The sequence below is a fragment of the Oncorhynchus masou genome, chromosome 17 (assembly GCF_036934945.1).
Source record: "Oncorhynchus masou masou isolate Uvic2021 chromosome 17, UVic_Omas_1.1, whole genome shotgun sequence".
Classification (NCBI taxonomy): domain Eukaryota; kingdom Metazoa; phylum Chordata; class Actinopteri; order Salmoniformes; family Salmonidae; genus Oncorhynchus; species Oncorhynchus masou.
The window spans coordinates 3,382,186-3,395,617 of NC_088228.1; the positions used below are offsets into that span (position 1 = coordinate 3,382,186).

The window sequence follows — 13,432 nt, forward strand, 5'->3', positions numbered from 1 at the left end:
ACAGACAAACTAACAGACAGAGAGGTAGACAGACAGACTAACAGACAGAGAGAGGTAGACAGACATACTAACAGACAGAGAGATAACAGACAGAGAGAGAGGTAGACAGACAGACTAACAGACAGAGAGGTAGACAGACAGACTAACAGGCAGAGAGGTAGACAGACAGACTAACAGACAGAGAGGTAGACAGACAGACTAACAGACAGAGAGATAGACAGACGGACTAACAGACAGAGAGATAGACAGACAGACTAACAGACAGAGAGATAGACAGACAGACTAACAGACAGAGAGGTAGACAGACAGACTAACAGACAGAGAGATAGACAGACAGACTAACAGACAGAGAGATAGACAGACAGACAAATAGACAGACAGACAGACAGACAGACAGTGAAAAATAGAATTGTTTGAACTTCTGACAACACATGGGACATTTGACAGTTATCAGTCCTATGGGCTGGCCCATTATGAGGAGAGGAGAGGAGAGGAGAGGAGAGGAGAGGAGAGGGAGAGAGGAGAGGAGAGGAGAGGAGAGGAGAGGAGGAGCCAACGTAGATTATAGCTTTATGAACAGAGAGCTGGAGTGAGCTGTGATCAAGTTCGGACAATCCCACAGTGTCAGACACGATGCATATGAATTCATCCATTTAACTGAAACTGGAAAATTATGCCGCATTATCCCCTTTCCTCCTCCTCTTCCTCCTCCTCTTCTTCCTCCCCAACTTCTTATCTGAATATATAACCTACATAGCCTAAAGCCCATGTTGGAAAAAATATTTCGGATGTCATCCAATTTAGAGGAAATATATTTTTGACAATTCAAAATCTATTTCATTTAAAGGACAGATATTTTTTTGACCATTCAAAATCTATTTAATTTAGAGAAGAGATGATTTTTGACCATTCAAAATCTATTTAATTTAGAGAAGAGATGTTTTTTGACCATTCAAAGTCTATTTAATTTAGAGAAGAGATCTTTTTTAACCATTCAAAATCTATTTAATTTAGAGAAGAGATGTTTTTTGACCATTCAAAATCTATTTAATTTAAAGGACAGATATTTTTTTTGACCATTCAAAATCTATTTAATTTAAAGGACAGATATTTTTTTTGACCATTCAAAATCTATTTAATTTAAAGGACAGATATTTTTTTTGACCATTCAAAAAAAAAAAAACGATGAGACTGAAGATTATTATTGTGTTACCATGTTTTTTTTGTGATGAAAGACACATCTCATTTGGGATTTAAATGATGAGAACATCAATAACCTGATGATACATCATGTCCCAAGCAGACTTCTCGGTTCAACACTACTACCAGACGGTAGTCAACTATATCAACAGGAGCCATCAGCGAATAGCAGGTAAATGTCACTGCAAACCAACAGTGAGGATCTGAAGTCATTCAAACAATGATACAGTGAATCACTGGCTGCAAATATAACACTATAATCAATGAGGCTATTACTACGACAGCAGCCTACACGGACGACAGCAATTGGCGATGCAGAAACAACACTAGGGATTCACACACGATCTATTGCCATAAATAAGAGACAATGTGATAATTTATGAGAAATAGAAATCATTCCCACAGCCTTCTTTACCTTGAGGTAGTCGTTTTCAGAACGTAGGTCTTCAATTTCCCGTATCAAATCCTCCTCGATTATCTCCTTGCTGCATTCCAGTTTTATAAATGATGCGCTTGTTAACGATTTCTCCTGTTTACTCCCATCTCCTCCGTGACCGTGAGCACCTGCTCCTGGAGCCTGAGACATGCCGCCTTTCCCCGCTGCTGCCACTACCGCACCCTCCGCGCTACCCTCCGCGGTGCGCAATGAAACCCCACCACTACAAACAGTAGCCCCTGCCGCGTCTGTTGCTGATGCTCCTGCCTGCAGAGGATAATCCGCTCCCACATGATCCCTGTCGCTGGACCCAGAGCCCCCAGACTCCCCGTCGCTGCTGGCGGCCGCGGTCTGGCGTTGTTCTTCGGATAGGGGTTCAGAGGGACAGTCGGAGAGATCGGAGTTGCTGTCCGTCTGACTGACCCTGCCGACAGGGATAGCACCGGTTGGGACGCGGATTGGTGAGCCATGGCTGAGTGGGCGGTGGTGAGACGCGGTCAGAGTGGCTATTTTACTCTTCTTGGCTTTGAGGGCGAGGTGTGGACTGCTGTCCAATGTCGGTTTGCTGGCGGCGGTCGTTTTATGCTCCGGGGCTGCATGTTGGATTACCTTAACAGTCTTTCTCGTGCCTGTGGAAGACTTGGTGCTGTGACTTTTCACTGCGGCCGGTTTGTTATTATCCTTCGCTCCGGTTGGGGTGCGCCTGGTGATGCGGCTTTGATTGGATGACACGGGCACAGGAGAAGAGTGCTGATGCTTGGTCAGTTTGGGGGATTTTGGTACGATAACCGTTGGTTTGGGCGAGGAGCGGAAGGAGTGGACATCCTTCGGGAACGGCCTGGCCGGAGACGATGCTCGGTTTAACCGTTTCTTCTCCAACTGGTGGTTTGGCGGTTTGGTGGATTCGCTGATCCCAGAGCCACTGGAGCTCTCCATGTTACAACCCCCAGACGACACCGGTGGAGGCGGGGAGGAGGAGGGTGCTGGAAGAATAAATGTTCAGTCCACAACACACAGGAAGAATACCCTTGACAAGCGACAGCAGAAACACGGTCCTGTCTCCCCGTGGTTCTTCTCATCACTCCCGGTTGGTGATGCTCACCCGGAACGGTCCTTTATTCCGGTTGTATTGCATTCCATTGGTTAGATAGATTATCCTACATTCACCAGGTTGTCATTGTACTCCGCTCTCTGACAGTAGCCAGGTGGCTCTCCGTTTTTTCTCCTTGAATGAAGGAATCGCTGCAATACACGGGATTATTGCACAAACCGATGCCAAACAGATGGCATCTGCGGTGTCGCTGGTTGTAAAGTGTAATGGTTTGATTTATTAATCCAGCCGTTTTCTTATTCCCTGATATGATTCCTTCATTCCTCCATCTCGTCCTCTCTCTCTCTGGGCCCCTGTCTGTCCGTGTGTCAGTGGCTCCCCAGTCCTTCGCCCTTTCTCATTCCTTCCGTCTGTCTGACAGGGAAAATCTGCAATCACTGCCGTCTCGAGCCTGACGCCGGCCGCGCGGTGGTTCCTACCAGGGCGCATGCGCGTTATTTCTCACAAATACCGAAAACATGGCACCCAGGTCAGACGTGCCTTCGTGCGCATGCCCCAATATCACACACTCAGTCGCGCACGGGATACAAGCACGAACACACACCGTTGAAGATGACGGAAATAAAAAAACGAGTCACTCATCCACTACCTCTCCATAACCTGTTCAGTTGTATTATAAAGATACTTATATTGTCCTACTACAAACTTTTTGAGCAAGTGGTTGTTGTATAACAGGTGAAATACTCAAGAGATGGTGCTGAAGCAGATGGTTTCTGTGGGGTTTCTAATGGTTTCTGTGGGGTTTCTAATGGTTTCTATATAACCAGGTGCTGTGGGGTTTCTAATGGTTTCTATATAACCAGGTGCTGTGGGGTTTAATGGTTTCTATATAACCAGGTGCTGTGGGGTTTCTAATGGTTTCTATATAACCAGGTGCTGTGGGGTTTCTAATGGTTTCTATATAACCAGGTGCAGTGGGGTTTCTAATGGTTTCTATATAACCAGGTGCAGTGGGGTTTCTAATGGTTTCTTTATAACCAGGTGCTGTGGGGTTTCTAATGGTTTCTATATAACCAGGTGCTGTGGGGTTTATAATGGTTTCTATATAACCAGGTGCTGTGGGGTTTAATGGTTTCTATATAACCAGGTGCTGTGGGGTTTCTAATGGTTTCTAATGGTTTCTATATAACCAGGTGCTGTGGGGTTTCTAATGGTTTCTATATAACCAGGTGCAGTGGGGTTTCTAATGGTTTCTATATAACCAGGTGCAGTGGGGTTTCTAATAGTTTCTATATAACCAGGTGCTGTGGGGTTTCTAATGGTTTCTATATAACCAGGTGCTGTGGGGTTTCTAATGGTTTCTTTATAACCAGGTGCTGTGGGGTTTCTAATGGTTTCTATATAACCAGGTGCTGTGGGGTTTCTAATGGTTTCTATATAACCAGGTGCAGTGGGGTTTCTAATGGTTTCTATATAACCAGGTGCTGTGGGGTTTATAATGGTTTCTATATAACCAGGTGCTGTGGGGTTTATAATGGTTTCTATATAACCGAAATGCAGACGTCAACAAACTGAGTTTCAAATAGCAAACGGAGGCAGAAAACATATTTCATTCACATAAATCCTTCACTTTCAAAGAAGAAAATACATTTTAGTAGTGTTTATGTTCACAAACAGCACTGTCCGGTGGTCTACTGTCATCCTCACTCAGTAGTTGTGGTAATACAATTTTTAAACTCCTAGCCCTTAGCCTTCTGCCGCTGAACAAGGCAGTTAAACTCACTGTTCCCTGGTAGGCCGTCATTGTAAATAAGAATTTGTTCTCAACTGACTTGCCTATTTAAATAAAAAATGTCAACATAAAGGAGAGCAAAACCAATAGAATGGGGTCTAACTGTGAAACAGCAGCATGCATCAACACATTGAACAACAGTGCAGTTTGGGTAATAAATATATATCTTTATTTGCACTTCATTAGTTAAAGAATGCAAAAAAAATGTTATCAATACCAAAATCCACTTCAAAACATGACAACTGTTATTTTATTTTCCAAATAACTCAAACTTGTTTTACATAAAAGCAGGGTTGAAGTCAATTGGAATTGAAGTCAGTCAATTCAGGAAGTAAACTATAATTGGAAAAAAAAATACTTCTAAGTAAACTGGAAAAAAACAGACATTTATATGAAAAGTTATTTCACAAAATTCCATTTTAAATTCATATAATTTCCTTAATAAGTCACTGAGTTTAATACAAATGAACCCCAACTCTAATATACAGTACTGTCTTTCATCTTTAAAAAGATGGAATCTGCAGGGGGGAGGCACATGGCCACATGGACACGGTCCTCCCCCAGCATCGTTGTTATGGGTTTTGCTCTGTTGATGAAGCAGTGTTGGGGAAATAGATGGCAGGACATATACTGCTTCTAATCACATGTGCAATGATGTCAGAGGTGGGAGGGGGGCAATGTTGGTTGTTGGCAATAATTGTTGTTGTTGTTGTTGTAATATCTGAAACAGACGTGTCAGTTTGAGTAGATTACAGCTTTAAAAGGATGTGTGTAACAGGTACCTGCCAAAACAAAGGAAACACCAGCATAAAGTAACTACATAGGGTGCCAGGCCAACGCGAGCCGCCAGGCCAACGCGAGCCGCCAGGCCAACGCGAGCCGCCAGGCCAGCGAGCCGCTAGGCCAGCGCGAGCCGTCAGGCCAACGCGAGCCGTCAGGCCAACGAGTGCCGTCAGGCCAACGCGAGCCGCCAGGCCAATCCCTCTCCTCTTCCGTACCCCCACCAGTGAGTATAGATAGACTTGTCTGTAGAACAGAGATGGTCAATGCCATGTTTATTACTAACTGAGGGGGGAGGGGAGTAGTGTACATTTATTTAATACTTGATCTCAATCAATCTATCGATCTTTTGATTGATTGATTGATACTTGATCGGACTCCTTCTCAATCTAAAACATGTAACCAGGAGTGGAATTGAAGGTGGGGAAAAAGGCGAGTCACAACTGTTGTATCACTGGGCATTCAGCTCAAAAATGTTGAGATTTTTTACATGTCAATTCCACCCCTGTATGTAACCCGTAACCCATATGCCCAAGAAACACTTCCAAGAACCACAAATAAATACGACAAAGAAAACAATAGACAATAGCAGGACAGCTCAAAAGGTTACATTAGAGTTAATGTTATCAAAGCCTAACAGTTAGCTGGTGACAGGCAGCTGGTGACAGTCCAGCTGGTAACAGTCCAGCTGGTGACAGTCCAGCTGGTGACAGTCCAGCTGGTGACAGTCAAGCTGGTGACAGTCCAGCTGGTGACAGTCCATCTGGTAACAGTCAAGCTGGTAACAGTCAAGCTGGTGACAGTCCAGCTGGTGACAGTCCAGCTGGTGACAGTCCGGTAAGGTCGGGCATTAGGGCATTTCATTCTAAAAGATGTACTAGCCAATCAGCAATGACCAGTGTCTTGGGGGTTGGACCAGTGTAGCAGCTGAAGATGGGACCCTAAGTATGATGTGAATTGCTGAATTAACTCAGGAACCACACCTGTGTGGAAGCCCCGGTTTTTCAAATGTATCCTTTCTTTGGCAGTATCTTAACTATGCATTTTGACCTAAACTATTATGTGTATAATGATAGGACAATCTAGACAGCAATCAGTTTGAGTGGCAGCCTTTCTTGACTCAAGACAACCATTACTAAAGACAACCATTACTAAAGACAACTATTACTAAATACAACTATTACTAAATATAACTATTACTAAATATAACTATTACTAAAGGCAACTATTACTAAATAAAACTATTACTAAAGTCACAATGACAAGAATCCTCCCCAGATAGCTGGTTAACGGGTACAAAAGCAACCCATATCTTTAACTTCAGAGATTTCTTGTTTTTGACCATTTCAATCGTTTCTTGTTGGGGTTTGATCTATGTCGACCTACCATGTTGAATTTGAGAAGTAGTTCACCATTAAAATGATCTACACGAGCCAATCGAGTCACTCAAAATCAATTCCTAATTCATCCCAATACTGAATGTTGCAACTTTCCCCGATCACAAAATGAACATGTCGTCTTTACACGTTCATTTCTGTCTGTTCTAAAATGCAACACAGAAATAGTAACATATCATATGACTATATAGACACCTCATATAGACTGACTATATAGACACCTCATATAGACACCTCATATAGACTGACTATATAGACACCTCATATAGACTGACTGTATAGACACCTCATATAGACTGACTGTATAGACACCTCATATAGACTGACTGTATAGACACCTCATATAGACTGACTATATAGACTGACTATATAGACACCTCATATAGACTGACTATATAGACACCTCATATAGACTGACTATATAGACACCTCATATAGACTGACTATATAGACACTTCATATCTTCATAGAAATTGACAGACTGAAATGGGGGACTAACCCAATTAGGGGGAGAAAAAGTTTGTTGTTGTTGCAAAACGTTTTTGGTATAGTGTGCACTAATGAATGTGACCCCAGGAGTGGCACTGATAAGGGTTAACACTGAAAACAAGGTATTTGGGCATTATTAGTGCTGCTAACTAGTTTAATACTGTGTCCATTTTAACCTGCCTTGCCTCACTTCGGCATAGGACCTGAACTAGCTATCGTGGATTGTAGTGCAGAACACTACAATGAAAACAAACGGAACAGTAAACCATCCAAGCCACTCATAATGAATGTAAGGCAACACAAAGTGTATTCGGGGAAAAAAATTCAGACCGCTTCACTTTTGGTTACGTTAAAGCCTTACTCTAAAATGTACTAAAATGTTATTCAATGAAGCAAAAACAGGTTTAGATTTTTTTCTTCAAATTCATAAAAAAATATAAAACTGAAATATTACATTTACATAAGTATTCAGACCCTTTACTCAGTACTTTGTTGAAGCACCTTTGGCAGCGATTACAGTCTGCTTGGGTATGACGCTACCAGCTTGGCACACCTGAATTTGGGGAGTTTCTCCCATTCTTCTCTGCAGATCCTCTCAAGCTCTGTCAGGTTGGATGGGGAGCGTCGCTGCACAGCTACTTTCAGGTCTATCCAGAGATGTTCGATTGGGTTCAAGTCTGGGCTCTGGCTGGGCTACTCAAGGACATTCAGAGACTTGTCCCGGCCACTCCTGCATTGTCTTGGCTGTGTGCTTAGGGTCATTGTCCTGATCGAAGGTGAACCTTCGCGCCCCCGGTCTGAGGTCTTGAGCAGGTTTTCATCAAGGATCTCTCTGTACTTTTCTCCGTTCATCTTTCCCTCGATCCTAACTAGTTGCCACCACGATGCTTCACCTTAGGGAAGGTGCCAGGTTTCCTCCAGATGTGATGCTTGGTTTCATCAGACCAGAGAATGTTGTTTCTCATGGGCAGAGTCCTTTAGGTGCCTTTTGGCAAACTCCAAGCGGGCTGTCATGTGCCTTTTTACTGAGGAGTGGCTTCTGTCTGGCCACTCTACCATAAAGGCCTGATTGGTGGAGTGCTGCAGAAATGGTTGTCCTTCTGGAAGGTTCTCCCATCTCCACAGAGGAACTATGGCGCTCTGTCAGAGTGACCATTGGGTTCTTGGTCACCTCCCTGACCAAGGCCCTTCTCCCCCGATGGTTCAGTTTGGCCGGGCGGACAGCTTTAGGGAAAGTCTTGGTGGTTCCAAACTTCTTCCATTTAAGAATGATGGAGGCCACTGTGTTCTTGGGGACCTTCAATGCTGCAGAAATGTTTTGGTGCCCTTCCCCAGATCGGTGCCTTGACACAATCCTGTCTCAGAGCTCTACGGACAATTCCTTCAACCTCATGGCTTGGTTTTTGCTCTGAAGTGCACTGTCAACTGTGAGACCTTATATAGACAGGTGTGTGCCTTTCCAAATCATGTCCAATCAATTGAATTTACCACAGGTGGACTCCAATCAAGTTGTAGAAACATCTCAAGGATGATCAATGGAAACAGGATGCACCTGAGCTCAATGTTGAGTCTCAGAGCAAAGGGTCTGAATAATTATGTCAATAAGGTATTTCTGTTTTTGTCATTATGGGGTATTGTGATGTCATTATGGGGTATTGTGATGTCATTATGGGTTATTGTGATGTCATTATGGGGTATTGTGTGTAGATTGATGAGGACATTATTTTATTTAATCCCATTTTAGAATAAGGCTGTAACTTTAACAAAATGTGGAAAAAGGTATGGTGTCTGAATACTTTCCAAATGCACTGTTAATTAACACGACATCGGCGATTTGGCATTATTGTCCGTTAAAAAACAAACACACATTGAAATTGTTGACACAGATGGTCCTGTCCAATACAAAATGGCTGCTAGGCGGTTTTCTGATTGAATATCCATGACGTCAGCCCCAAAATGACAACAGATACAGCACCAGTCAAAAGTTTGGACACACCTCATCATTCAAGGGGTTTTCTTTAGTTTTACTATTTTCCACATTGAATAATAGTGAAGACATCAAAACTATGAAATAACACATATGGAATCATATAGTAACCAAAAACATTTATATTTAAGATTCTTCAAAGTAGTCACCCTTTGCCTTGATGACAGAGTTACACCCTCTTGGAATTCTCTCAACCAGTTTCATGAGGTAGTCAACTGGAATGCATTTCAATTAACAGGTGTGCCTTGTTAAAAGTTAATTTGTAGAATTTCTTTCCTTTGTGTTTGAGCCAATCAGGTGTGTTGTGACAAGGTAGGGGTGGTATACTGAAGATAGCCCTATTTGGTAAAAGACCAAGTCCATATTATGGCAAGAACATGTCAAATAAGCAAAGAGAAATGAGTCCATCATTACTTTAAGCCATGACAGTCAGTCAATCAATCCGGAACATTTCAAGAACTTTGAAAGTTCCTTCAAGTGCAGTCGCAAAAACCATCAAGCGCTAGGATGAAACTGTCTAATGAGGACCACCACAGGAAAGGAAGACCCAGAGTTACCTCTGCTGCTCAACTGTTCTGCCTTATTATTATTGGACCATGCTGGTCATTTATGAACATTTGAACATCTTGGCCATGTTCTGTTATAATCTCCACCCGGCACAGCCAGAAGAGGACTGGCCACCCCACATAGCCTGGTTCCTCTCTAGGTTTCTTCCTAGGTTTTGGCCTTTCTAGGGAGTTTTTCCTAGCCACCGTGCTTCTACACCTGCATTGCTTGCTGTTTGAGGTTTTAGGCTGCTGGGTTTCTGTACAGCACTTAGAGATATCAGCTGATGTACGAAGGGCTATATAAATCAATTTGATTTGATAAGTTCATTAGAGTTACCAGCCTCAGAAATTGCAGCCAAAATAAATGTTTCAGAGAGTTCAAGTAACAGACACATCTCAACATCAACTGTTCAGAGGAGACTGTGTGAATCAGGCCTCCAAATTGCTGCAAAGAAACCACTACTAAAGAACACCAATAAGAAGAGACTTGTGTGGGCCAATAAACAATGTCCTTTGGTCTGATGAGTCCAAATTCGAGATCTTTGGTTCTTTGGTGAGACGCAGAGTAAGTGAACGGATGATCTCCGCATGTGCGGTTCCTACCGTGAAGCATGGAGGAGGTGTAATGGTGCTTTGCTGGAGACACTGTCAGTGATTTATTTAGAATTCAAGGCACACAACTAGCATGGCTACCACAGCATTCTGCAGCAATACGCCGCCATCCCATCTGGTTTGCTCTTAGTGGGACTATAATTTATTTTTCAACAGGACAATGACCCAACACACCTCCAGGCTGTGTAAGGGCTATTTGACCAAGAAGGAGAGTGATGGAGTGCTGCCTCAGATGACTTGGCTTCCAGTCACCTGACCTCAACCCAAATGAGATGGTTTGGGACGAGTTGGACTGCAGAGCGAAGGAAAAGAAGCCAACAAGTGCTGGGAACTGGGAAATATGTGAGACCTCCTTCAAGACTGTTGGAAAAGCATTCCAGGTGAAGCTGGTTGAGAGAATGCCAAGAGTATGCAAAGGGTGGCTACTTTGAAGAATAGAAAATAGAAAATATATTTTGATTTGTTTAACACTTTTTGTGGTTACTACATGATTCCATATGTGTTATTTCATAGTTTTGATGTCTTCACAATTAGTCTACAATGTAGAAAATATAGATTCTTTTTTAAATAAAGAAAAACCCTTGAATGAGTAGGTTTGTCCAACATTTTGACTGGTACTGTACATCTGATTCTACACTAACTACCGTGTCTACTTGTATTTTTTTTAAACCTAATTAGAGTTACTATGTGATAATTTAGCATTTAAAAAAAACTGTCTATATTAAACTATGTACAAAAATACATTTCCATCAAAATGTACCTAAAGAAATACTTGTGCAATATGACACGTGTCCCTTTTCCATGTTGTACAGTAGAGATACAGAGTCCTTACAGGTACATAGGAGGAGGAACAAGGAGCTCACATCACGTTCTTTTCTCTAGTTGTCTCCATGTGAATGTGTGTGTGTGTGTGTTTTTTTTGCATCGTGCAGTGGCTACCATAGGGTTCTCTCTCTCTCTAACTTGGATGCACCTGGCTGCAAGGCACAGCTAGCCAAGCGGGCCCCGGGATGAAGTAGTCTGGGGCAGGTGTGTGTATGAAGTGTGTGTGTGTGTGTGTGTACTGTGTGTGTGTGTGTGTAGTACTGGTGTGTGTACTGTGTGTGTGTGTGTGTGTAGTACAGGTGTGTGTGTGTATACTGTGTGTGTGTACAGGTGTGTGTGTGTGTGTGTGTGTGTGTGTACAGGTGTATACTGTGTGTGTGTGTACAGGTGTATACTGTGTGTGTGTGTGTGTGTGTGTACAGGTGGTGTATACTGTATGTGTGTGTGTACAAGTGTATAGTGTGTGTGTGTGTGTGTGTGTGTACAGGTGGTGTATACTGTATGTGAGTGTGTACAGGTGTATAGTGTGTGTGTGTGTGTGTGTGTGTGTGTGTGTACAGGTGTATACTGTATGTGTGTGTGTGTGTGTACAGGTGTGTGTGTGTACAGGTGTATACTGTACGTGTGTGTGTCTTAACAAGGTCTCTGTATTAGTTAGTGTGTGTGTGTCATATCATGCAGCCCCAGAAGTAGAACTGGGAGGACGTCTATCAGAGCAGGTGTGTCCAAGCAGGAACACCTGAGCCTACGTCCCAAATGACAGCCTGTCCCCTAGAAAGACTGGTCAAAAGTGCACTATGAAGAGAATAGTGCAATTTGGGAGGCTTCCAGACTGCTGCTTGGTTCTGCTGCCCTCTGGTGGCCAGAAGGGGCAGGGTAGGGGGTCTCAGCAGGGTGGAGGTGGAGGATGGTGGAGGTGGAAGGGGTAGGGGGTGGGGAGGAAGGGGAAGGGGGTAGGGGGGTCTCAGCAGGGAGGATGGTGGAGGTGGAAGGGTGGTAGGGGGTCTCAGCAGGGAGGATGGGTGTCTCAGCAGGGTGGAGGTGGAAGGGATAGGGGGTCTCAGCAGGGAGGATGGTGGAGGTGGAAGGGTAGGGGGTCTCAGGGGGTCTCAGCAGGGAGGATGGTGGAGGTGGAAGGGGTAGGGGGTCTCAGCAGGGAGGATGGTGGAGGTGGAAGGGGTCTCAGGGGGGATGGTGGAGGTGGAAGGGTAGGGGTCTCAGCAGGGAGGATGGTGGAGGTGGAAGGGGGTAGGGGGTCTCAGCAGGGAGGATGGTGGAGGTGGAGAAGGGGGTCTCAGCAGGGTGGATGGAGGGGTAGGGGGGTGGGGTGGAGGTGGAAGGGGTAGGGGGGTGGTGGAGGTGGAGGGATAGGGGGTCTCAGCAGGGAGGATGGTGGAGGTGGAAGGGGTAGGGGGGTCTCAGCAGGGAGGATGGTGGAGGTGGAAGGGGTAGGGGGGTCTCAGCAGGGAGGATGGTGGAGGTGGAAGGGGTAGGGGGTCTCAGCAGGGAGGATGGTGGAGGTGGAAGGGGTAGGGGGTCTCAGCAGGGAGGATGGTGGAGGTGGAAGGGGTAGGGGGTCTCAGCAGGGTGGATGGTGGAGGTGGAAGGGGTAGGGGGTCTCAGCAGGGAGGATGGTGGAGGTGGAAGGGGTAGGGGGTCTCAGCAGGGAGGATGGTGGAGGTGGAAGTGGTAGGGGGGTCTCAGCAGGGATGGTGGATGGAAGGGGTGGGGGTCTCAGCAGGGTGGATGGTGGGGTGGAAGGGGGGGGGTCTCAGCAGGGTGGATGGTGGAGGTGGAAGGTGGAAGGGGGTCTCAGCAGGGAGGATGGTGGAGGTGGAAGGGGTAGGGGGGTCTCAGCAGGGAGGATGGTGGAGGTGGAGGTGGTAGGGGGTCTCAGCAGGGGGATGGTGGAGTTGGAAGGGGTAGGGGTCTCAGCAGGGTGGATGGTGGAGGTGGAAGGGGGGGTCTCAGCAGGGAGGATGGTGGAGGTGGAAGGGGTAGGGGGGATCTCAGCAGGGAGGATGGTGGAGGTGGAAGGGGTAGGGGGTCTCAGCAGGGAGGATGGTGGAGGTGGAAGGGGTAGGGGGGTCTCAGCAGGGAGGATGGTGGAGGTGGAAGGGGATGGTGGAGGGGAAGGGGTAGGGGTCTCAGCAGGGAGGATGGTGGAGGTGGAAGGGTCTCAGGGGGGTGGTGGAAGGGGTAGGGGGGTCTCAGCAGGGAGGATGGTGGAGGTGGAAGGGGTAGGGGGTCTCAGCAGGGTGGATGGTGGAAGGTGGAAGGGGTAGGGGGGGTCTCAGCAGGGAGGATGGTGGAGG

At 45.4% G+C, this 13,432-nt stretch overlaps 1 protein-coding gene across 1 annotated transcript in view; it reads right to left on the reverse strand.

Annotated features, from left to right (window-relative positions):
- The window catches only part of LOC135558332 (microtubule cross-linking factor 1-like), a 136,983-nt gene extending 133,881 nt beyond the window's left edge, over window positions 1-3,102 (reverse strand). The window contains 1 exon segment of the mRNA XM_064992071.1: window positions 1,616-3,102. Coding sequence (XP_064848143.1) covers window positions 1,616-2,572 — 957 coding nt within the window. The 5' untranslated portion in view covers window positions 2,573-3,102.
- Window positions 3,103-13,432: the final 10,330 nt, after the last annotated feature.